Source organism: Xyrauchen texanus, chromosome 33 (assembly GCF_025860055.1).
Source record: "Xyrauchen texanus isolate HMW12.3.18 chromosome 33, RBS_HiC_50CHRs, whole genome shotgun sequence".
NCBI classification, from domain to species: Eukaryota; Metazoa; Chordata; class Actinopteri; order Cypriniformes; family Catostomidae; genus Xyrauchen; species Xyrauchen texanus.
The window spans coordinates 18068928-18094855 of NC_068308.1; the positions used below are offsets into that span (position 1 = coordinate 18068928).

A 25928-nucleotide genomic window follows, 5' to 3' on the forward strand; every position below is an offset into this window, starting at 1 on the left:
ACAGGCTCGATGACAACTCGAGGCAAAAAGGCATTGTCTTGAAGTCGACCTCTGCAAAATGAAGGGCCCAATTGAAATGCAAAGCCTCAGGCAAATATGTGACAGTGTTTTAACTTGATAAAGTGCCATGGAAACAGTATATCCTAACTGAACATGAACTTATTATTCACTAAAATGTCCCTACTGATGACATGCAATACTGTAATGATAAGATAATTTTAAATCCATATGTTCTTAGACTAAAAGTGAAAATAGCACCTGCAGCAATAACGCAGAGTGCTATTACCATCATCTGAGAGCATTAGAAACTTTCAAATGTCTATTTCCGATGCAAGCGCCAGCTCACGAGCGTCTGGATCCCCTCATTTGATTGGCCACAGAAGCGCTACGTGGACAAAGAGCAGCAACAGGTAGAGCGCGCATGTGACCGCTATCAGTTCATTCTGACTGCAGCTGTCAGGACGATAACAGGTTCTTACCAAGTCATTACCGCTCACCGTAAGGCTCTTATCCTAAAGACTCATCACTTTAAGTTGGGTGGAAATTTATTTTAAGGTAAGCAAAACTTTTTAAAATCCGAAAGTAGCCAGGATTGACAGCTTTTATTCTGAGTAAGATCTTTTATCAGAGGAAATTCGTTGCTCACTTGATAAATCCAGTTTGAATTATGCCAGAATATGTGTTTGATCTGCATTGCATTAGCCATTTGCATTAGATTTTTAGAAGAATATCTCAGCTCCGGAGATATTTCGCAATGCAAGTGAATTTTGACCAGAACTTTGAAGGTCCAAAAAGCACATAAAGGCAGCATAAAGATAATCAACAAGACTCCAGTGGTTGTCTTCTGAAGCGATATGTGGGTGAGAAACAATCAATATTTAAGTCCTTTTTTACAAAAAATCTCCACTTTCACCTTCTTTTGGTGATTCACATTCTTTGTGCATATCACAACCTACTGGGCAGGGAGGAGAATTTATATTAAAAAAGGACTTAAATATTAATTTGTTTCTAAACATCATATCACTTCTGAAGACATGGATTAAACCATTGGTGTCGATATGATTTATGTGTGATTTATGGTGTCTTAATGTGCTTTTTGGAGCTTCAAATTTCTGGCCAACATTCACTTGCATTGTGCTGATCTCCAAAGTTGAGATATTCTTCTAAAAATCTTTAATTTGTGTTCAGCAGAAGAAAGTAAGTCATACACATCATACATGTTCTTCTTTTACCCTCTATAGTTTTTAGAATACCACACAAGACTACTGTTATTTTGCATTATGAAGGTTTGATTTCTCCAAACAAATGTGTATGATAATGTTCTAGGGCCTACACCAGGGTGTGGGTGACTCAAGCATGAAGTCCAAAGGAAAGCGGTCAAAGCGGGGCAGACAGTCTTGGGCAGAGCAGGACGACCCAGGCTTCACACTGGAAACAGAACCAGGTTCCAGCGAGCAGGAGGGTTCAGAGGCATCCGTGAGGCTCGGTGGATCGTGGAGAACATTGAGAGGTGAGGGGCAGGGTGGTACCAGGGTAAGCCAACGTCGTACACGAAAACACGGCTGTGCTAAGGAACGCAACGTCCGCAGGCTGGAGAGTAATGAAAGGGAGAGGCAGAGGATGCACAAACTTAACAATGCTTTTCAGGCCCTACGAGAGGCCATACCTCATGTTAAAACAGACAAGAAACTTTCCAAGATCGAGACTCTCACACTGGCCAAAAATTACATCAAGTCCTTAACCACAATCATACTGGGCATGTCTAATGCTTGTCTGCCTCATCCAGAGGGTCACGTGGAGATGAACGTCTCCCGGCTCCTGCAGTGCTATCAGCAGCATCTGGAGGAGGAGGGGGAGGAGGGTCTCTCCAGCTACCTGAGCCAAATTCACAGCTTCAGCCAAGGCAGCTAACACACACTGCCACCGAACAGACTCAAAGATACAGTGCTGAATGAGAGGACATTCCAGTTTCAAAAAAGGCGGCTGTAAGGAAGTGAATGCATGATGACAATACCAGCTCTTAAGAAAAAAGTAAGGGTCAGTTTGTATAAACATTCCTGTATAACTGAGTTTACATGCAAAATCTGGTCTTTACACATGCTTTGATGGAAAAAACAACTTTTTAAATGCATACAATCATGCATATCTATGTACACAAATAATGTGGATGTTATTTGTCATCCTCAAATCAAAATTCGTAGCCAGTTACCATGTGGATATGGGTCATTTGAAGAGAAGAGAATAGAGGGCTCTTTGTATGGTAACTTCATTTTGATATCCAGAAATTCTAAAAGGCAAAATTGTGGAGCAAATTTTTTATTTATTGAGAGAGAACATAAACCATGCACACTATGACACTGAGAGGAGTTTACAGCACTCAAATAATTTTTCATCATTGAAACTATTTGTCTACACTTAATTATTTAAAACAATAATGTCCTTTTCTTTTTACACTGATAAAACCCTGTAGACATAAACACAACTGCATTGGGTTTGGGAAGTCTACACAAGGGGCACATTTCTAGAATCATCAGATGTAGATCATCTTTACATTAACATGTTAACAGATCCGTATAATTTTCTCTCTTGCTCTTTTGTGCCGATATATGTTAAAGGGATAATTCACCCAAAAATGAAAATTCTCTCATTTAGTCACCCTCATGACATCCCAGATGTGTATGACTATCTCTCTTCAGCTGAACTAAAATTAAGATTTTTAGAAGAATATTTCAGCTCTTCGTGTTCTGCGGAAGAAAGAAATTTATACACATCTGGGATGGCATGAGGGTGAGTAAATGATGAGAGAATTTTCATTTTTGGGTGAACTATCCCTTTAAGAACTTTTTATTTATAAGTACAGCAGTAGCCTTAAATAACACCCTACACAATAGATTTTTACACTTTAGCTTCCATTGTTGGAACACATATAATCCAAATGTATACAACAACATTTACAACATAACTTTGTAGAATAAGAAAAAACTGATTATTCATTGCGATAAAAACAATTTTGAAAGATTTAGTATAAATACTGTTACTCTGAAATTTGTGCTGCCTTTTAACATAATTACGCCATATACACTTATGAGAAAATCCATATCCTGACATCCTGAGAAAAGAAACACTGTCTTCGCATTGTCAAGTGCAAAACATAAAATCTTTCACTTTCTGCTTTTGCCAACAACAAGAGCTAGGTATTTCCTATTTTTACACAGTGTCACTGTGCGATGTCAGTTTTGAGTAAGGTTTGGAAATAATCAACAACCTGTTACAAGCAGATAATTAAGAGTGTTATTACAGACAGTTTGTGTCTTGCACACTCCTTATTTTAACACGTTAATAGCATATATTATTTTGGTAATATTTTGGAATAAGGTTCCATTTGTTAACATGATAGTGTTAATATCAACATTTACTTCTACATTTTAAAAAATTAAAAATCGTATATGTTAACATTAATTAATGCAATATTAAATAACAATGAACCCTTGAGTTTTTATTAAGTAACATAAACCAAATAAATGCTGTTTAAAAATATTGTTTCTTGTTAGTTCATGATACTTAAAGCATTAACTAATGTTAACAAATGAAACCTTATTGTAATGTGTTACCATTATTTTCTTTTACACTTCAACTGATGTTTAATGACATTGAGCCAACCTGCAAACTCCAGAAACTTGTTTGTGTAAAGTTGTTTTGTTTGTGATGTTAATGACAAAATGCGAGTACCTTCAGAAGCTATACTGTGAATTGTGAATTTTTTTGTACTTAATGCCCCTGGATTCCAATAAAGAATCAAAAAAGAAAATGTGCACATCCTAATATGACCACAGACATATAAATAAGCAACAATTAAATTAAGATTTTCTATCCAAAAGTACCATGTAAAAACATAATGACGAAAAGTGGGCTTGCTAGAAGTGGCCTCATTATCCACAAGAGCACTCAAAACAAGAAGAAATGTATTTTAAGTTAACAAGAACACATAAGCTAACTGGAGAATGTGAGTTCAGCTCCGGTACAAATAAAAACAGCAATTTGCACACACAGGAGCTCTAGTTGAACGATTTTTTCAAGTTGGAGTGAAGAGAAGTGCTACAAATGGGAAGAGAACAATTCATGGCTACAGTAATAATGAGCTCAGATGTTTCACTAACAGCCTACTGGATTTCCATTCATCTCTGGCTGGTTATTAGTTTGCAGTGGATTGTGTGCTGCTGTTTGTTTGCCGCTGCTGTCAGTTAGGGACGGCATTTGGATGCGAGGCGCCTCCATGGCATTCCCCCTCACTGTTATGTGATCCCATCCACCCTGAAAGACACATAGTATTTCTAAATTTCCATCCATTCTACTCAATTTTATATATGTATGATGTACACTACCAGTCAAAAGTTTGAACCAATTTTCGCATTTTAGAATAACAGTAAAGTCAAAATTATGAATTGACACAAATGGAAGTATGGGAACTATGCAGTGATCCAAAAATCTTTAACAAATCAAACTATTGTATATTTCAGATTCTTCAAAGTAGCTACCCTTTGCCGAGATAACAGCTCTGCTCACTCTAGACTTAACCTCCAGTGTGCTGTCTGTTTGCACTGGTCTCAGAACAGTTCGAAAAATTTATTATTTATTATAATTAATTATAATTATTATATAATCATTCAAATCAGCCACAACACATTTGGGAAGACTTATATGTCAGAAACTGAACGGGTGAAAAAGCGCTCTATAGATGTATTCAATAACTCACAAGATGTTATCTGACGAAAACACATATGAACAGACAAAACCCGACTGTAGCCAATGGTGACTAGATTTTAAATGATTGTCACAACAAATAATTTTTGGTCGCATTTGCAACCTTTTTAGTCACAGTATAGAGCCCTGTACGTACAATAACTAACACACACACACACACACACACACACACACACACACACACACACACACACACACACACACACACACACACACACACACACACACAAGATTACTTAGGGAAAAAAATCGATAAAGTACACATTAGTGTACATTGTGACATTTCGCGATAAATTGCTCAAATTTATATTGCTTATTGGATGACTCTAGAAATGCTAATCTTTTGACTTTTGACAGATTTCAATGTAAAAACTTAATTAGATTTCTTATCAGATGTAGTTTTGTTGGCTTTTTTCCCCACAGACAAACTCAGCTTTGATCAACACCACGTTGTTTTGATACATGACTCTTTTAACCCTTAACTGACAGCCCAGAGACTCTTGAACTGAGATCTGTCAATTTAAATTAATACATGCATTCATATAGCGAAGGCAAAATACAATGTCCACGAATGAGTATGCAGGGTTGCACGATGTAAAGGTCATGTGGAGCATTTCACTAAAGTGTGTCCAAACTTTTGTCTGGTAGTGTCTACAGTGCTACCATGATCACTTCTGTATTAAACAGTGTGTTGCAACTAGATCACACTTCTGCTATTAGTGCAGTTAGCATAAAGAACATTTCAACAGTGCTCACCCCAATGCCATAGTCCCATGAGTGGCCTTTAGGTTCCATAGGCAGTAACCCCAGCCGGCGACATACAGTTCCACAGCTCAAACTGTGACTACCCTGCACCTTATCTGCAATGATCCACACCTTAGGAAAAACACACATATCTAATTTAACAAAATAGCAAACAGTTAAACTACAACAACTTGGGGTGGGAATCTGTAAGCAAATCAAGATTCAATTATGATACTGGGAGTCACAATAGAGTTTAAAACCAAAATGACTTTCAATGCATCTAAACTTTTCAGAAACAATGCGCAAATAGGGTCGTAAATCTTCAAGTTATACTTCAAATTCTGTGAAAATATTCTGCATGAAATCTGTAGTGAATTTTTTTGTTGTTAATCATGGCACAACTTATTTCCCTTGGCTGTGCACAGGAATAATTGACTTTCGAGCCTGTATAGCATTGTGTTCTGTAATTCCTGTGTAAAAATATTTATGCTGCCTCTGTATTGCAATAAAAAGTTGATGTTGAAGCATCGTGCTTTTTATGCACTTCAATTCAGGGGGGAGGGGTCCCACTTGAGCATTTTGTGACTTAAATTCAGACAATGGCATCCTGTATGCCCAACATTATAGATATGACAAGAGAAGAATTTCCACAGTCATAGTGCTGTGGCATGCCCTTTCATTACAGAGGTCATGATACAAAACAGCACCTTTTGGTGGTATAAAGTAGTGCCCTTTGTGCCATTTTTGCACTGTTGCATATCGCATGGTACATATCGATATCTGTAAAGTTTAGTCCAGAATAAGCATTTTCAATAAACATTTTTAAATCTTATTATTATTTTTTGTGGATTTATCTACAATTGATTGAGGAAGAATTGCAATGCATCTGTGAACTGTTTTTCCTCATCCCCTAGAGCAAAATAGTAATGCAGATACAAGTTATAACCAAACAAGTTATAAGTTTTAGACCTGGTCCAGAGGCCCCACAGATACTTTGCGCACATTATTGGAGATGTGCTCCCATGATGAGCCCTGAGGGTAACTGGGGGTCACACCTTGTCTGTACCAGAGGTTACCTACACATGCAGGGAACACAAAAGTAAACAAAAAAACAATTATAAAAAATGTATTAATTTGACGGTTTCAATGGAAAACCATACAGCATAATGTATAGAATAGATTGTGAATCTTTAAAGTTTTTTTTAATTAGACATGAAAAGAAAAGTGTGGCAAAATTTTGGCCGGTACTCTCTTCTATCCCAACTAGACAAAAACTGTAATACTGTCACCATCTTATTCTGGCCAAGAACCGTTAATTCATTCAGATACAAAATGTCGGACTACTTTCCCACGTGATGTTTTGGGGAGTGTATAATATTAACAAAATTACAAAGTACTACCATGTTTATATTTGCCGTGTCCATAACATTTATGCAGGTTAAAGAGACACTACACATATAAAAAATTATACTGAAAAATACTAAATGTAAAAAATAAATGCTATTTGGAGTCTTCTGTGCTTTGCAGTATTAACATTTCATAACAGTTCATCAATTATTTAGGTAAGTAACATTTGACTATTAAATAATTCTGAAAATGTACATGATGTTCTTCTTTTTCTTCTTCTTAATATCAGGGATGTTGAGTTATGCTTCAAGCCACCCTTGAAAGAGTCTGTGCCCCACATGGGCCACCCCAGTCAAAAAAGTGTGGACATGCCACTGCTCACCATTACTTACCCTTATGACATATCAGTCTTGTATGACTTTATTTCATCTGTGGAACACAAATGAAGATATTTTGATGGAGTTATGTGAATATATCCATATAATGCAAGTCTGAGGGTCCAACACTTACAAGCTCCTAAAAGGACATAAAGGCAGCATGAAGGAGACTGCAGATGCCAAGATTTATTGTGAAAAAGGAGTAACATTTCTGTCTTTTCTCACCCAAAACTGAGCATATTGCTTCAGAAGACATGTATTAAACCACTTGAGTTGTATGACTTAGCTTTATGCTGCCTTTATGTCCTTTTTGGAGCTTGGAAGTGTTGGACGATACTGACTTCGATGTATCGATATATTCACATCATATCTCCATCAGAACATCTTTGTTTGTGTTCGCAAAGAAAGAAAGCCATACGAGTTTGAGATGCCATACGGATGAGTAAATTAGTTTTTGGGCAAACTATTCTATTAATGTGCATCCAATAGGTGTACCATTTTCATCCACTGTGTAAACAGATGTCCTGCCCACAGACACCTGTTTGAGCTTCTGTCCGGTTGGAGAGGGGATGTGGTACCAACAATCTCCTGTAAACACAGATAAAATCTTTCAAAGCTACAGCAGAAATACTGCAGACAATGCTGACATCATCATCATGACTTGCATGAACGACATTTTGAGAGTACCCGAATGATGTTGGGTTTATTTTGACAGAGGATGTTAAGGCAAAAATTCATGGGACAATATTCAAAATGAAGAAAATAGAGACATTTAAGAGTCATGGCTTTGTGATGGAATGTCATTCTCTCACCTGCTGGGTTCTGGGCCGACACGGAGCCCCTATAGAAAGCAGAACCATCCTTGGCGATGGCCCAAACCTGGTGGACGGCACCAATGGAAATCGACTTGAAAGTCTGGTCAGTTCCCACGTGTAACCATGACGACCCCTGTGAGCGAGCCACCTCAGTCAGGATTACATAATTCTGTGTAGGCTCTCACGGTGATAATCCAAAGTATTTTTTAAGTGTTTGTGCAGTACTTGTATGCTATTTGCATGGGAACCACAGAGCGTAATTTTTTTTTCTAGCAGTTCACAGTCTAGTGTAAGCTTTTTTTCATGACTTTCTGAAAGTCTAAAAAATAAAAGTAAACCAATGAGTATTCGTAGAAAACAAGGAACTTGGCTCTTACCGCAGGGGTCAGGGAGGTGACACCCAGACGACACAAGACATCTCCCTTGTTGCTAATGGCCCACAGTGGTACCTGTTCTACTGTGCTCTTTGGCCCACAAGGTAGAATTGTTACATCACTCAAAGGTATAGGTGGGACTTCCTGCCAGGGGCCAGTTGTTGTGAGTTTACACTTTCTACAGTGAAAAAACAAGGTATGACAAGAGGCACTGTGGTAAACGGAGTTGGAGAGCACAGAATATTGTAAGTGCTCGGTTTATAAACAGTGGAACATACCTGGCCCAACGCCTGCGCCGGACAAAGTCCTTCAAAGTTTTATTTCCATGGTATGACCTAGAAACGTAAAGAAAGTGAGAGAAAAAAATTATGGATCAGCACTCACACGTGATGGTTATGCTATAAATGCTGAACAGTGTTGTTAAATGTCTAAGCCACGGTATTTGGGAGTAACTAACTAAAAGCTACTACTGTAACTTAAAGGGATAATTCACCCAAAAATGAAGTCTCATTTACTCACCCTCATGCCTTCCCAGATGTGTATGAATTTCTTTCTTCAGCAGAACACAAACAAATATTTTTAGAAGAGTATCTCAGCTCTCATGCAAGTAAATGATAGCCAGAACTGTGTAGCTCCAAAAAATGACAAAGGAAACACAAAAGTAATCCATATGTGGTTAAATCCATGTCTTCAGAAGCCATATGATGGGTTTGGTTGAGAAATAGATAAACATTTAAGTATTTTTTTTTTACAATAAATATCCACTTTCACTTTCTTTCACATTCTGAAAGTGAAAGTGGAGATATATAGTCAAAAAGGATCTAAATATTGATACGTTTCTCACCCAAAGTGGTTGCATCGCTTCAGAAGGCATATAATAAGCCAGTGGAGTCTGGATTACTTGTATGCTGCATTTATGTGATTTTTGGAGCTTCAAAGGTCTGGTCACCATTCACTTGCATTGAAAGGACCAACAGAGCTGAAATTTTCTTCTAACAATCTTTGTGTTCAGCAGAAGAAAGTCAGTCATACACATCTGGGCTGGCATGAGTGAGTTAATGATTATTTTTGGGTGAACTATCCCTTTAACATACTGCAGATATTGTTGACATTCTTATTGCAAATTGCTTGATATGTTCCTCATTTGTAAGTCACTTTGGATAAAAGCATCTGCTAAATGACTTAAATGTAAAAATGTAAAATGTCAATGTAACAAAATTGTTCATGTAACATGGCAGTAGCTCAGCTGTTTTCAAAACACTGTACAAGTTGTGACTGTTTTTTTCACTATGTATCACAATTCTTTTTAGAGAAATGGTGCATACAAAAAAAAACACACACATGCTTTACATGTTTTTTGTATAAGTAACATGCTGTTCATCACTATGTTTTCATCTCAGTTATATAAATTAGATTTTAGTAGTTGTATTTAGTCTAAATGTACCCGTTCGTGTTTAATGCTGTCACCCCTTATTGAGATTTTTTTTTCCAGATAAATAGTGCTCTGATCTCAAAAATGTATATAATCATCTGACAGTTATACATTTAAAATTATATTGCCTCCATAATTTTTTTAATGTAGTATGCTACTTTTTCTTCATAGCTTGTAATGTAGTTTAATCTTTTTATTTTTAAGCGTAGCTGGACTTTATTCTAACTACATTAAATCATAAGTATCTTGTACATTTATAAGGCCTGTGAAAAATTGAAGGCCAAAGAAACTTACACAGGAAAGTCAGCTGCATACTGCCAGCCCTCTCTGTCTGTCCCTCCTGGCACAGCATAGTCGATAGTCCAGTCTGACATCTGCAGAGTGTTACGCAATCATACCAAATGTCTTTACACTCTTTACATTGGAATTCATCCAACAATTTCTGACATTCAGCACAAAACATTATTTCAAGGACAAGTTCTTGTATGTTTGAAAAGATACAGTTGAAGTCAGAAGTTTACATACACCTTAGCCAAATACAAGTCCTGACATTTAATCGTAAAAAACTTTCCCTGTCTTACGTCAGTTACGATCACCATTTTATTTTAACAATGTGAAATGTCAGGATAATAGTAGAGAGAATAATTTATTTCAGCTTTTATTTCTTTCATCACATTCCCAGTGGGTCAGAAGTTTACATAATCTTTGTTAGTATTTGGTAGCATTGCCTTTAAATTGTTTAACTTGGGTCAAACATAATGGTTAGCCTTCCACAATCTTCTCACAATAAGTTGCTGGAATTTTGGGCCATTTCTCCAGACAGAACTGGGGTAGTCAGGTTTATAGGGCTCCTTGCTCGCACATGGTTTTTCAGTTCTTTCACAAATTTTCTATAGGATTGAGGTCAGAGCTTTGTGATGGGCACTCCAATACCTTGACTTTGTTCTTCCATTTTGCCACAACTTTGGAGGTATGCTTGGGATTATTGCCATTCGGAAGACCCATTTACGACCAAGCTTTAACTTGACATTGCTTCAATATATCCACATAATTTCCTTTCTCATGATGCCATCTATTTTGTGAAGTACACCAGTCCTTCCTGCAGCAAAGCACCCCCACAACATGATGCTGCTACCCCCATGCTTCACGGTTGGGATGTTGTTCTTCGGCTTGCAAGGCTCACCCTTTTTCCTCCAAACATAACGATGGTCATTATGGCCAAACAGTGCAATTTTTGTTTCATTAGACCAGAGGACATTTCTAAAGAAAGTAAGATCTTTGTCCCCATGTCCACTTGCAAACTATAGTATGACTTTTTTATGGCGGATTTGGAGCATTGGCTTCTTTCATGCTGAACAGCCTTTCGGGTTATGCCGATATACACTCACCTAAAGGATTATTAGGAACACCTGCTCAATTTCTCATTAATGCAATTATCTAATCAACCAATCACATGTCAGTTGCTTCTTTTGCATTTAGGGGTGTGGTCCTGGTCAAGACAATCTCCTGAACTCCAAACTGAATGTCAGAATGGGAAAGAAAGGTGATTTAAGCAATTTTGAGCGTGGCATGGTTGTTGGTGCCAGACGGGCCAGTCTGAGTATTTCACATTCTGCTCAGTTACTGGGAGAACATGGATCCATCATGCCTTGTTACCACTGTGCAGGCTGGTGGTGGTGGTGTAATGGTGTGGGGGATGTTTTCTTGGCACACTTTAGGCCCCTTAGTGCCAATTGGGCATCGTTTAAATGCCACGGCCTACCTGAGCATTGTTTCTGACCATGTCCATCCCTTTATGGCCACCATGTACCCATCCTCTGATGGCTACTTCCAGCAGGATAATGCACCATGTCAGAAAGCTCGAATCATTTCAAATTGGTTTCTTGAACATGACAATGAGTGCACTGTACTAAAATGGCCCCCACAGTCACCAGATCTCAACCCAATAGAGCATCTTTGGGATGTGGTGGAATGGGAGCTTCTTGCCCTGGATGTGCATCCCACAAATCTCCATCAACTGCAAGATGCTATCCTATCAATATGGGCCAACATTTCTAAAGAATGCTTTCAGCACCTTGTTGAATCAATGCCACATAGAATTAAGGCAGTTCTGAAGGCAAAAGGGGGTCAAACACAGTATTAGTATGGTGTTCCTAATAATCCTTTAGGTGAGTGTAGCTCTCAGTTTACTATGGATATAGATACTTGTCTACCTGTTTCCTTCAGCATCTTCACAAGGTCCTTTGCTGTTGTTCTGGGATTGATTTGCACTTTTCGCAGCAAATTACGTTCATCTCTAAGAGACAGAATGCGTCTCCTTCCTGAGCGGTATGATTGCTGCTTGGTCCCATGGTGTTTATACTTGTGAACTATTGTTTATACAGATGAACGTGGTACCTTCAGGCTCGAAATTGCTCCAAAGGATGAACCAGACTTGTGGAGGTCCACAATTTGTTTTCTGAGGTCTTGGCTGGTTTCTTTAGATTTTCCCATGATGTCAAGCAAAGAGGCACTGAGTTTGAAGGTAGGCTTTAAAATACATCCACAAGTACACCTCCAATTCAGTACACCTCCTATCAGAAGCTAATTGTCTAAAGGTTTGACATCATTTTCTGGAATTTTCCAAGCTGCTTAAAGGCACAGTTAACGTAGTGTATGTAAACTTCTGACCCACTGAAATTGTGATATGGTAAATTAAAAGTGAATCAATCTGTCTGTAAACAATTGTTGGAAAAATTACTTGTGTCATGCACAAAGTAGATGTCCTAAACCACTTGCCAAAACTATAGTTTGCTAATATAAAATCTGTGGAGTGGTTACTATTTTTTTTTAATGACTTCAACCTAAGTGTATGTAAACTTCTGACTCGAGCTGTATGCATAACAGCACAAACCCAAGTCCAGTTTGGGGAGGGTGGTTTAGTGTTGGTTTTGTTGCACTCCTTCAGACCTGAGGCATCGCTCCACATGTAACGATCTGTAGGGAGACCCCTGAAGGAGAATGAGTGAAGCACAGCTGTGAGCATACTGAGCTCTTCTGGAATATAGAACCATTCACTGCATAATCACACACAGTATTCACCTGTTGGTGTAACCAGTGACAGGGTTCCAGCGCTGGTTCTCATATATATAAACACTCTTCACATCAGTCTGTGTGTAGATGTTATCTGTGCTGCTTGCCAACCCTATATGTGCAAGATACGAACGTTATGTTACTAGCACACAATGAAGAAACACATACTAGTTTAAAAATAGGTGTTGCGTAGATTAACCCTGAATGAACCCTCCTCCATAGCCTCCGGTATGGACCCAGGCGGTGTGGTCATAACCGATCCCCCACACCACACCAAGACTGTTGGACTCAATAATACGCATATGCCCGCCGACTTGACGCCAGAACCTGTCCACAATGACATGAAACAATCGTGCGACAATTTTCAGGGAGAAATTATATTTGGCAAATGAGTTTTACTATAATGAATGAAAAGTTTTTGAACACATAAGCCACACTTAAAAATGCATGAATGCCTTTGGTTTATGTAACAACATTTTCAAAGAATTATTGCATAAAACAATGAATATGGTATATTGTTCAAAATTAAGATAAAACAAGTATTTGAGCACTTTTTAGATTTTAGTGCTGGAACATGTCCACAATGTGAACTACACCTGTGGTTATAGGCTAGGATGCTTGTGTAACTTGAGTGGAACTGATTTCACACATCCACTAAAAATCACCTTGGCACCAGTTGGTTAAATGTGTAGAAAACGGCTAAGAAAAGTAACATTAGTTCTGGGAAAAGGTCTTGAATCATTAATTTGCAGATGCCCCGTGCTATTTTGTATTTAATGCAATGAATTTCAGAGATTTTTAAGTGAGACGCTAGTACCCAAAAGTGTCTAAATACTTTTTGGGATCACTATAGTTATAACTTTATACAATTAGTACATTATATTTATATAAAACTAATCAAGCCAAATCTACTTCTTACATCTGATCACAGGGTGTAGGATAGAGAGATGCCTCTAGTTCTTTTGTGGGCTCGCTTACAAAGATGTCACCTTTACAGGTGACAGACCAGATGGCCTGTTTGGAGGGAGCGCCCTGAATACCTCTGGAATCACAGCAGGACACACTGAGCAGAGCTAGCTGATAGGATGAAGAAACTGTCAGTCAAACAGCAGGGTAAATACAAGACTAAGTGTAAATTGTTGTGTACACAATGATTAATGTTATCTCCACACCCAATCGTGCATCTCCAGCTCTGTGGCCGCAGCCAGACGGATGGGCCACCTCTGTTGGGTTCTCTCTGCTGTATAGATGGCAAACGTGTTTTTGGAGTCATTCAGCACTGGCACCAGGATTGTCACTTCGTTAATGAATACATGGAGATACTGGACAGAGAAGAAGCAGAAAGGAATACAAGTGACACTGAAACAGGGGTGGAATTAACCAAACTATTACACGGCTTTCTGAAATACTCTATTCTGATTGGTCAATCGTGCCATGCAGTGGTCAAATATTTCTGAATAGTGACATCATATCAGAGGATAAATTTAAATTCCACCAATCATCCAGGTATTAGGAGTAGGGATGCACGATTTTTTTGTCCGATACAGATTTGAACAAAAACTATAAGCCAATAACGATATTTTGCAACTTACATTATTTTGTCATCAGATCATTATTTTACTTAGGAATACTTAAAATAAATACAAAAGCTTTTTTACTGTTCTAACAATAAAAAATTTTCATTAAACACTAGATCTGTTGAATGCATGAAAGGCCAAAATTTTAAAAGAGAACCACAGTGAAAGATACATACAAGATATAAAGATAAAAAAGATTAAATATGATAACATGATTATTGATATGAAAAAAGGTTATTTTTGCACTTATAAAACATTTTTTGCACTTCTGTTTTTGCAGTTTAAAGTAAAACCTTAAGGTTTTAAGGTTTAGTAATCGCACAAAGCCATATTGCGATTTCAATCTTAATTCAATCAATCATGCTGCATTAATGGATATCATACCGATATCTCAGAAGTCAAAGTCTGCTGTTTTCAAATAATTTTGGATGGTCATGTAGCCGATAGGTAAGTGCCACTTTCACAACATCCGTGTCCATTTATGGTGTTTTTTTCTGCATTATCGTGAGAACGAGACAGAATAACAATTATTACGAAATTTCATATTCGTAGGAGTGCCAACCATTCTAGATATTCTGGCTATTATTATTTCTGGATTGTGCATTTGAATTCACAGGGTTTTACAAAGTGTGTTACTAATTAAGCAATATCAAATGAGCAAGAGTGCGATATGGCCCTACATCAGCAAAACACATTTGTGCATGGAACTACATTCTCACACGACGGATCAGAATCTGCCGTTGTTGGTTCAAACCAATTGATGGGTCCAAGCCTTCATTAGTAATTAAAAAAATGTCACTTCATAAATAGTATCACGGCTTGTGCTGTTTCTACCAAGTTATTGGATAAACAAGGATGGATGTGTGTGTGTGTGAGAGATGAGAGAGATGGAGCGTGTGCCACCCCCATGCAGAGATGCTGTCAGCTTTCTGAAGATCAGCTTTCTCAGTGGAAAATAGCCGTCCAAGCAGGGGTATTTCTCCCTATTTTGCAGTAGCTGGTGCGCAAGAGTCATTCACTATAGAAACCACAATCTTCCCCGGCATTTTAAACAGTGTGTCCTCTCCAATGTGGAAAGTCTGGTAAGAGGTAAGTGCTAGGGCTGCACAACTAATCGAAAAACAAATCACGATTACGATTACGGCTGCCACGATTATGTAATCGTGAAAACTGATGATTACAGCATTTGAAAAAAGTCTGCTACTGTTGCAGCAATGGTTTCCATTTACAACGTGTTTTTGCAGTGGTTGAGTAGTCTAACCAATCACTAACATATCCGTTGAGCAATGAAACAGCAATGGCCAATCAGAACCGCTTAGATTAGTCCTCTGTCCTATCAGTAAAGACATCTGACAGTGAAGTGAGTGATGATGGTATGACACCATCAGTACTCATGGAACGTCTCTCGTCCAATCAGATTCGAGGTCCTGAACTAGCGGTTGTATATCTATAAATAAAGCATCTGTTTTTCATATCAGTGTTTTCATGCTTATTACCAATGTGCCGGTGGTTTTCATTTTGTCAATAATTCACTGATAAATATCGGCAGCCGATACATCAGTGCATCCCTAATTATGAGTTATCTTCCCTACTTCTCGCATCAGTCTGCGATCATTTCCTTTCCATTAATTTATTTGGCAAGTAGCCGTGTGATAGGCAGGATAACTAATGCACAAACAGCCGGTCATTATCACAACATAAACCCCTTCAGGGTGATATAAGACCCCTCTGTTCTGTTACTGACTGTACATTATTCCTTAATTAATTTAGGTTCTAGATTCCAGTTAGTTTTCAGCCTCTGAGATTACCTTTTTCTCATCATTAAAGGTGTAGTAGATAAACAGAATTCCATCCTTGTTGCCTTCTGCTCCTGAGAACTGCTCCAGCGCAAACTGAACATCCATCCACTTATGTGGCTTCCAGTCTCGCCACCACTGCATGGTGCCCTTTTTCACCCACACAGACTGAGAGAAGGACTGGAATCAGGGCAAATTATCCACTTATATATTTTTTTTTACATTTTAAAGACCCAATGAAAAATGTGCTTGATAAGCACAGTTTTCGTTCATGTTGATGTATTTGCTATTGAAACAGGAAGTTTGGATGGGACATATTGAAAGATGTGTCCCTTTTTTAAAATTGCCATTAGGTTTTAGGTACATCACATCCATTAACCATGATGTGCTACTTGCTAGTCCACTGCAGGTGGTATTTTGAGAAGGGACATTACATTTTGGTTCCCTACATTTTAGACTTGAAATTTAAAATGCAAATTTCAGCTAAAAATAGCCAAAATCACTAAATCAATGAGAGTCTGGATTTAAAAACAAAATTATAAAATGACAATAAGGCATGGGTCAGTAACTGTTCTGCTTTTAACCACTACCTGTTCAATGGCCTGCTCATAATGCACAAAATTCTCCATTTCTCTTTTGGACCGTTCGTTGAGCTGCTCAAATATCTGTTTGCGCCAGGCTGCTGTTTGTGCTGGAGTAATCGAAAGAGACATGGCCTGCATAGAACAGTTCAGGGCTGTGGAGACCAGGAAGAGAAAATTAAATTATCAATCTCAATTACAAACATGACAACAAATCCAGACAATAATTTATCAAGTCACTTTTACACCACAGAAGTGTAGTTCTCAATCAATTCCTGGCTGACCTGTGGATGTAGAGTTGAACCAGTTTAGCTGTGAGTGGCAGTCGACTGCACATCCTCCGCCGCTCACCCAGGCCCATTTTGGATGCTCATCAGCTCCATAAGGCTCCTCCAGAGCCAAATTATAGGTGGCTACAGAGGACAGACTGCAGGTATCAGCAGTGTCTCTCCCAGGTCCTGAAGCCAGGTGATTCTGGGCCTCCTCCAGGTCCACATTGCTCCATTGAGGGTCCAGCCCACATGAATGGCTGGGAGACAGAACCTGGGTAGGGGAAGCCCCGTCCTCCACTTCCCCTTCTGCTTGCTCCTCCTCAGGGATAGATGGGCCAGCTGCTGCTGTTGAGGGCACGTCACGTCGACTGATCTGGCCTTCACGATCAGACACCAGTTCAGAGATGAAGCTGTCACTGGTCACTTTGGGAATGCGTGGTTTAGGGGCATCTCCAGTCTCAGGAGTGGGGAGAACTTCTCCTGCAGCTCTTTCAGTGCCAGGATCCACATCACTCAACACAGAAGCCTGGGACTGCAGACGCACCTCACCACCAAAGAAACAACCAGCACTGTGAAGCACAATGATAACAGGTATCAGAGTCAATAGACCAACTAATTCTCCTGTTAACTATGCCACCTGGTGGTAAATTATGTTAAATGCAACCCATTTTCCACTACAGCAAAGGCCCTGTTTGGAACTGGTATTAAGCTTTATCTTGGATGATCCGATTCTAAGTGGTCAACTAAAACATGTTAGCATTTACACATGGTATTTCAAGCTTCTCAATTGCATTTCCTGTGACAACTTGTGATCAGATTTGGTCGAGAGGTGGATCTCTGAATTCATGACTACATATATCACTTACTGCTGTCATTTAAAGTCAACACTGTTGCTATAAGACATACCTGAATTTTTATCTAGCCGAAAACAACGTTTTGATTGAACGTACCATAAATGCAATTTGATCATTTGTGTTTTATAAAAAACATCAAATGTGGTTTGTGATAACGTCACAAACTTTTTGGAAATTCTTTTACACCTGTATTTAGCCATGTCCATATGTGAACAGATCCTGAAAGATGTTAATACCAGGTGTAAACAGGATCAAAGCTGTTTTAGTTTAGACCGAGGCTAAAGGCAGCGACTGACCTCTGAAGACTGCTGACACTGGCGCTGGAGTGGGAACGGTCACTGTCTCGTGGCACTGACACAACCTTCCAAGCCTTCCCACTCAGCTCGCTGGCAGTCACACCCTGACGGAAATATACCGCCCGGTCTTCAAAACCAATACCCCACACCTGAGCACAGAGAGAGACATCACAATCACACAATCTCTCTCATCAACAAGGCATTTCCATCCACAGAACTGCCACTCACTGGGCATTTTTGGCACCATTCTGAGTAAAGTCTAGAGACTGTTGTGCGTGAAAATCCAATGAGATCAGCAGTTACAGAAATACTCAAACCAGCCCGTCTGGTACCAACAATAATCCCATGGACCAAATCACTGAGATCAAAGATATAACCCTTCTAATGGTTGATCTGAACACTAACTGAACTCCTGAACCGTATCTCAAGTCAAGTCAAGTCAAGTGGTTTTTATTGTCGTTTCAACCATATACAGTTATTACAGTACACAGCAAAACGAGACAACGTTCCTCCAGGACCATGGTGCTACATAAAAACAACAAAGGACCAACACAGGTCCACATGAGACAACACAACGAAATAAAATACCTATATAAAAAAACCTACATATACCTATATAAAGTGCACGTGCAAACATGTGCAAAAAGTACAGGACAGTACAACAAATTTCTGACAATGAACAGGACAATAGACAGTGCAGTGCCGACCAGTACTCAGTAGTGCAAAAAGATGACAGTTTCTAAAAATGTAAACATAACATACTATGAGATAATGTTCTATGCACATAGCAGTTATTGAGGTAGCAGACAGTTATAAAGTGACAGTAATTAAAGTGCAACTCAGGACACGTGTGTGTCAAACCAGTCTCTGAGTATTGAGGAGTCTGATGGCTTGGGGAAGAAGCTGTTACACAGTCTGGCCGTGAGGGCCCGAATGCTTCGGTACCTCTTGCCAGACGGGAGGAGGGTAAAGAGTTTGTGTGAGGGGTGTGTGGGGTCGTCCACAATGCTGGTTGCTTTGCGGATACAGTGTTTTTTGTAAATGTCTTTGATGGAGGGAAGAGAGACCCCAATGATCTTCTCAGCTGTCCTCACTATCCTCTGCAGGGCTTTGCGGTCCGAAACGCTGCAAGTCCCAAACCAGGCAGTGATGCAGCTGCTCAGGATGCTCTCAATAGTCCCTCTATAGAATGTAGTGAGGATGGGGGTTGGGAGATGTGCTTTCCTCAGCCTTCGAAGAAAGTAGAGACGCTGCTGGGCTTTCTTGGTGATAAGAGCTGGTGTTGAGGGACCAGGTGAGGTTCTCCGCCATCTGAACACCAAGGAATTTGGTGCTTTTGACGATCTCCACAGAGGAGCCGTCGATGTTCAGCGGAGTGTGTTCACCTTGTGCTCTCCTAAAGTCAACAACCATCTCTTTTGTTTTGTCCACATTCAGGGACAGGTTGTTTGCTCTACACCAGTTCGTCAGCCGCTGCACCTCCTCTCTGTATGCTGACTCGTCGTTCTTGCTGATGAGACCCACCACGGTCGTGTCATCGGCGAACTTGATGATGTGATTCGAGCTGTGCATTGCTGCACAGTCGTGAGTCAGCAGAGTGAACAGCAGTGGACTGAGCACACAGCCCTGGGGGGCCCCAGTGCTCAGTGTGGTGGTGGTGGAGATGCTGTTCCCGATCCTTGATCTGCTTGATTTTATGCACTGCAATGCTGCCACACGACTGGATGATTGTTGGTGCCAGACGGGCTGGTTTGAATATTTTTGTTTATTATTTAGTTTGATAATTGTTCTCTAGCAGATAAATTCTGAGCATCGCAGCAATATGTAATAATTTATCGTTACAACTCAACTCGCAAAATTTGACAAAATGATCTCTTCCCAAATGTTAGCTATAGATGCAGTACACTTGAAACACTTCACAGAACAAAGCAATAATTACATATTACAGGTGTCTTTTATATCGCCATGTTGTTAATCTGAAACGTTCATTTGGAGTACGCACACGTGCAGTTGATCAGATTAAAAAATAAAAAATAATAATGTCAAAACTTAAATTCGCATTAGTCGATAAAATCGGGAAAGAAATTTGCCCTATATGCTCATTCAATGGAAGTATGCAAGAGAAAAGAAAGATTAGTCAGGTATAAATAATACAACCCGGAGGAAAAAACTAAAGGGATGTTACTAATCTCTGACCTGGTCATTGAGACCCACGTCGATCATCACCATCTGTCCAACCATACAGATCCAACCTGAGCCACACGGATTATGGGAATTCACACCCCGTCTAAACCAGACCTATTAAAAATAAGATGATGATGAAATACGAACAAACCAAAAAAGAACAATAATGTTATGCATATGTGCAAGTTTGGCAGTAGAGCCTACATATGAAATTTAAATAATGACTTACTTTATAATCTTTAGTAACTGCCCACACTACATTTACACCAACAGCTACATGTACTGCACCAACTCCAGGGCTTGGCGACTCCACTGTGACCCATGATGAGCCTGCAATTCCATAGATATTATCAGATAAAGACAGGGCATCAAGAGTAAACAAAACAAGCTTTCAATCCACTCCATACAAACATCTATTAATCAAAGGGGTCATATCACACATTGTTTTATTATTATATGTTTCCACTTATATAAGCATGTTAGTAAAGTTGTTTTGTGCCCAAAATTTCTACTGTCTCCATGACCATTTTCCTCTGAGCCTTATAAAGATAAAATAGTCAAATTTTTGCTGCAGAGCCTTTAAACGCTCCCTTTAAATATGAAATAAGCAACAGGGCCGAGAGCTCCAGCTGCAGGCTTGCAGTTTTTGCAAAGATAGATAACTTCATTGTAGTGAATGGACAGATAGTATTTGAAATACACCATTAAGCTCACCTTTGAGACAGTCTCTGCCAATGCCCTCTCTGACCAACAGATGACCCTCCCATAGGACGGCCCACAGCAGATCCCCCGGCCCACAGCTGATCTGCACCACCTCCCCTGGCACAGACACCTCCTCCCAAACTGAGCCCTCAGGATTATAGTGGTTGATGCCACTGCGAAACCACACCTGCTCAAATACACCAAAAATGAGATCTTTTGGTAATGGAGATGAAATAGTAAAAACCCTAAGCTTATAAATACTGCACATTATAGAAACAAGTCTAAACAAGTGCGTTTGTGGTACTTGCATCATGCCAAAGAGAAACTTTTTGTCATTGCGTTGCCTGTTGCTTACAGATGACCATAAACATGTATATATCTCATATTGCCAAGCAAATGGATACCACTGCTATAAAAACTCTTCAATAGAATAGTATGACAACTTTAAACAACTGCCTCTTCTCTATTGGGGTATAACCACAACTGCTCAACCTAAACCTAGTTTACTAAAATCAAAATCCAAAAGCAGAGGTTGGCTGATATGGGGTTTTAATCACCAATGCAGACACATATATTTACATTGGAGGTCAACCCTGTATAATGCCAATTAACACTCATTTCACTCAATATTTACTTATTTAAATATTTGAAAACTGAAAATGTTTACTGTTAGAATGTTTTTTTCAAATGTTTATTATGCTGTCATTTTCGAACTCATTAGACCATTACATCATCTGTGTTCCATGAATTCATGAACTCTGCATAGCTTTGTAAGAAATGAAAAATAAATCATTTCTAAGAGTACAAGATGTTGTTGTACACAGTATGTGCATGAGCTCTGACCTTTCCCTGCAGAGAGACAGCCCACAGTGCCAAACACCCTCTGGGTTCCTCAGTGATCTCCCATCCACCACAAGTGATGTCACTAAACGGGTCAGGGAGAGATCCAGTCTGCTCTGAGGGGATCTGCTCTCACATGCAAAAATTCACAAACAAATTGAGACAGGCTTTACATCTCTGTAGCGGTTCATGGATGGACAAGGAGGAGGCATGAACCGGCTGATCAGAAAACTTCAAGTATTAATGAGAAACTCAACTGAAAACAAATGTAAAAAACACAGACACATATGCTTTGTGGCCGCATGAATCTCCCTCTCTCGAACCGGCATCACCGGCTGCCCTTTATCTTGCTCTCCCACTGATCAGCTGATTCAGTGCCGGTCGTGCTCCATCACGGCCCGGCCACGCCCTTCTCGTCGTCACAATCCCATACTAAGAAAACTACATTAAAGCCAACCAATTCGGATATTTAATTGTTTTTAAGACTTATTTGTACACACCTTGACCCAGCTGTCCTGTGCTTTGTACCTTCTGTATCGTATCCATCTGCGGCGACGTACGCAAGAGTTCCACTTTTTGTCTTTTGTATATGCGGCTGGAAAATCGATGGCATATATCCATCCCTGAAAATAAACAGAAGATCAGCAATGGCTTAAAAGAATAGTTCACCTAAAAATTTTCTTTCTCTAAACATTTACACACTTTTATGCCATCTCAAACTGGTATGACTTTCATCTGCGGAGACATGATGTGTTTACATCCATACAATGCATGTCAATGGGGTCCAACACTTTCAAGCAAAAGGAGTTACTTTTTAGAACATATCACTTCAAAATTTCTAGCTCCAAAAAGGACATAACGGCAGCATAAAGGTAATCCATACGACTGTAGTGGTTAAATCCATATCTTCAGAAGTGATATGTTAGGTTTTGTGTGAGAACAGACCAGAAATGTTACTCCTTTTGCTTGAAAGTGTTGGACCCCATTGACATACATTGTTTGGACAAAAACACCTTGAAACACATTCTCGCAGAAGAAAAAAGTCCTACGATTTTGAGATGGCATAAATGTGAATAAATGATGAGAGAATTACGATTTAAAAAGCAAGAAAATACAACCACTTGCTATGCTTTTAAAGATGTGAATACTGACCCCTTTCTCTGTGGGCTCTCCTCCAAAATTTTCATCCACATGCCAATCAGCTTCCCACTCCCAGTTCTCAGAGGGCAGCTGTGATCCACCCAGAGGCTGGTGCTTCAGCCCTGTGACATCACTCCACTGCCAGCGGTCACTCGGCAAAAGCCGGTCTGAGAAGCCATCAACAGGGTTCCACCTCTGAAGGAACCAGGAAATGTTAAAAATTAAAGGACATTTCTCCCAAAATTAAACTACTGTCCTTGTGTCTGAAAAGAATCCATGACTTAAAGGGATAGTTCACCTCCAAATGAAAAGTCTCTCATCATTTAACCAGATGTGTATGACTTTATTTCTTCTACAGAACACAAACAACGATTTTTAGAAGAATATTTCAGCTCTGTAGGTTCATACAACAGAAGTGAACAGTCGGAGACCAGACCTTTCAAGCTCCAAAAATCACATAAAGGCAGCATAAAAGTAATCCATAAGAGTCCAGTGGTTTAATCCTTATGATGCTTTTATGTGATTTTTGGAGCTTGAAAATTCTGGTCACCATTCACTTGCATTGAATGGACCTACAGAGCTGAAATATTCTTCTAAAATCTTTGTTTGTGTTCAGCAGAAGAAAGAAAGTTATAAACATCTGGGATGGCATGATGGTGACTAAATGATGTGAGAATTTAAATTTTTGGGTGAACTATCCCTTTAATGGAACTGAGCACACCTGGTTTTCATATGTCTCCTCTTGGTAGCGAATGGGTACATCACTGGCATGGACGTTCAGGTAGATGTCGTGGTCACAGGCGATGCCCCAGCCACACTGTTGCACGGCTGTGACACGCTTAAACTCCAAGTGGGCATCGCGACAATGCTCCCACTGCTGGCCTGATTTAGGCAGACTATAAACTCTCCCGTAAACATCAACAGCCCACAGGAGGGAGGTAGGCATGATGTACCCTGCTGCATGACAGGAGAGAGAGGAGTAAATAACAAGCTTGGAGAGAAAAAAAAAAACACTATTCTGCCCAAAACCAAGTTAAGAAGAAAACACAGCCACACAAAGTAAATTGCTCTTCAATTAATTCAGAATAAACATAATTTCCGACAAACTCGTTTCGCATTACTGTCCTCTACTGTACTCTAAAGGGGCCTGCTTAAGTTATTTTGTTGCCTACTAAGCTATAAATGAAACCCAAGGCCTGTATCCCAGCAATGAAAGATAAATTCTCAGAATAAATAGCATACCACACAAAGATAAAATAAAACAGTTCAAAAACTGTGGTGGCACCATGTTAGAGTGAGGGTACCAGATGCCAATATTATGATACTGAAAGATTACTACATTAATGTGCCATGGTATTTACAAAGTACTGCAAGGTACCTCAAATAATACTACGTGCAATGGGAGTAAAATAGTTAACAGATAGTATAGTAATACTAATAGTACCGGTATGTCATTTAGAAAATATGGTACCATGTCCAATAAACAAACAAAAAAAACATGGTATTATGATGTCTAAAACAAAAACATGGTACTTTATGATACTTTTTATGTTATGTCTATTATGTTACTAAACGTTACCAAAGCAACTGATTTAATCGGAAACGCTTAAATATACCAGATATATGCTAATAAGATATTCTTATTAAAAGCTTGTTTGTTGATGCTAATGCCAACGCGTTAGTTAGCTAGCGTTGACAGCAAATACAGAGTACTCATTTAAAATATTCTCTGAAAACATACAATTAAATAAATACATAAATAAAACAGGACACCCAGGTGGAGTACAGTGGAGAGTCGGGAGGCATATTGAAATGACTGTCCTCTTCTTCCGCAGTGACAGGTGCATAACACAATCATATTGTCGCATCAACATATATGTAATACATCTTTAAACGGCATCTTCAACAGGTAATGTTACCGTTACGTACCTGATCAGAATCAGGGTGTAAGCACTGTGCTTATGTTGTCATTTTGGATGAAATCTGTCTGTGATTTTGCCCGCTGTGTATTCCTCTGAAATCACCAACAGGAAGTGGTGTGACTGTAATGACAACAATAGCTCATGTTGCCCACAGGGGCCGCCAAACTCTATTGAGAGGTTAATGGGATTGTTGAGGTTTAGACAAGCTTATAATACCTTGATCTCTTCAATAACATACATTACAAACATGTATTATTTGAAAAAAAATATTCAGCGCATTAATTATCCAGAATTAAAGCATTTTTATTGTATTCAAATGGGTTCAATAGTGGGCAAACTGGGCATTGTAATATATTCTACTACACCAGTGAATAATGTAAATTCATATTTATCAACAGGAAAATTTGATAATATTGGCATGGAAATTAAGACTGAGGACAAATTAAGCAGTCCTGGTTTAACTGCTTTAACTTAAAATTTTCACTGATTTTAAAATTTTTATGATGATAGATGCAAAAATAGTGGTAACACTTTCCAATAAGGTTCCATTCGTCAACATTAGTTCCCCGTCTGTCGCTCTCTCAACGTTGTGTCGAAGAAGCAACACTAGGGGTCTCTCTTGAGTGCCGAATATTCCTCTGATCTATGAAAAAAGGCCAATGGGAATTAGGCAGACAGTATTTACATACGGGTATAAAAGCGGGCTCAGAGTATCTCTTTTCTTTTCAACCAGACCTCTGGAACCCCCACGTCTGGCCCCTGGACACGATCAGCCAAGCCAGAGCCCCCTCTACCAGGCAACTTTACCTGAAGTGGCGCTTGTTCGCAAATTGGTGTTCTTC

At 39.2% G+C, this 25928-nt stretch overlaps 2 protein-coding genes across 2 annotated transcripts; one reads left to right on the forward strand and one right to left on the reverse strand.

Annotated features, from left to right (window-relative positions):
* The first annotated feature begins 257 nt into the window (after positions 1 to 257).
* On the forward strand, positions 258 to 1914 carry LOC127626905 (class A basic helix-loop-helix protein 15-like). Its single transcript, XM_052103022.1, has 2 exons — positions 258 to 555; positions 1327 to 1914. The coding sequence occupies exon 2, from the start codon at positions 1357 to 1359 to the stop codon at positions 1909 to 1911; it is 555 nt and encodes a 184-aa protein (XP_051958982.1). The 5' UTR covers positions 258 to 555; positions 1327 to 1356; the 3' UTR covers positions 1912 to 1914.
* A 125-nt stretch (positions 1915 to 2039) lies between these two features.
* LOC127626904 (tectonin beta-propeller repeat-containing protein 1-like) lies at positions 2040 to 25201 on the reverse strand. The gene is made up of 25 exons (XM_052103021.1): positions 25094 to 25201; positions 23886 to 24121; positions 23177 to 23359; positions 22525 to 22647; positions 22028 to 22150; positions 21197 to 21371; positions 20712 to 20812; positions 20495 to 20596; positions 18299 to 18447; positions 17161 to 17717; positions 16886 to 17031; positions 16308 to 16463; positions 14095 to 14244; positions 13842 to 13999; positions 13122 to 13249; positions 12932 to 13034; positions 12744 to 12840; positions 10145 to 10224; positions 8697 to 8753; positions 8422 to 8596; positions 8042 to 8177; positions 7725 to 7817; positions 6475 to 6581; positions 5518 to 5637; positions 2040 to 4311 (listed from the first exon to the last, which is right to left on the reverse strand). The coding sequence occupies exons 2-25, from the start codon at positions 24108 to 24110 to the stop codon at positions 4153 to 4155; spliced, it is 3603 nt and encodes a 1200-aa protein (XP_051958981.1). The 5' UTR covers positions 24111 to 24121; positions 25094 to 25201; the 3' UTR covers positions 2040 to 4152.
* Positions 25202 to 25928: the final 727 nt, after the last annotated feature.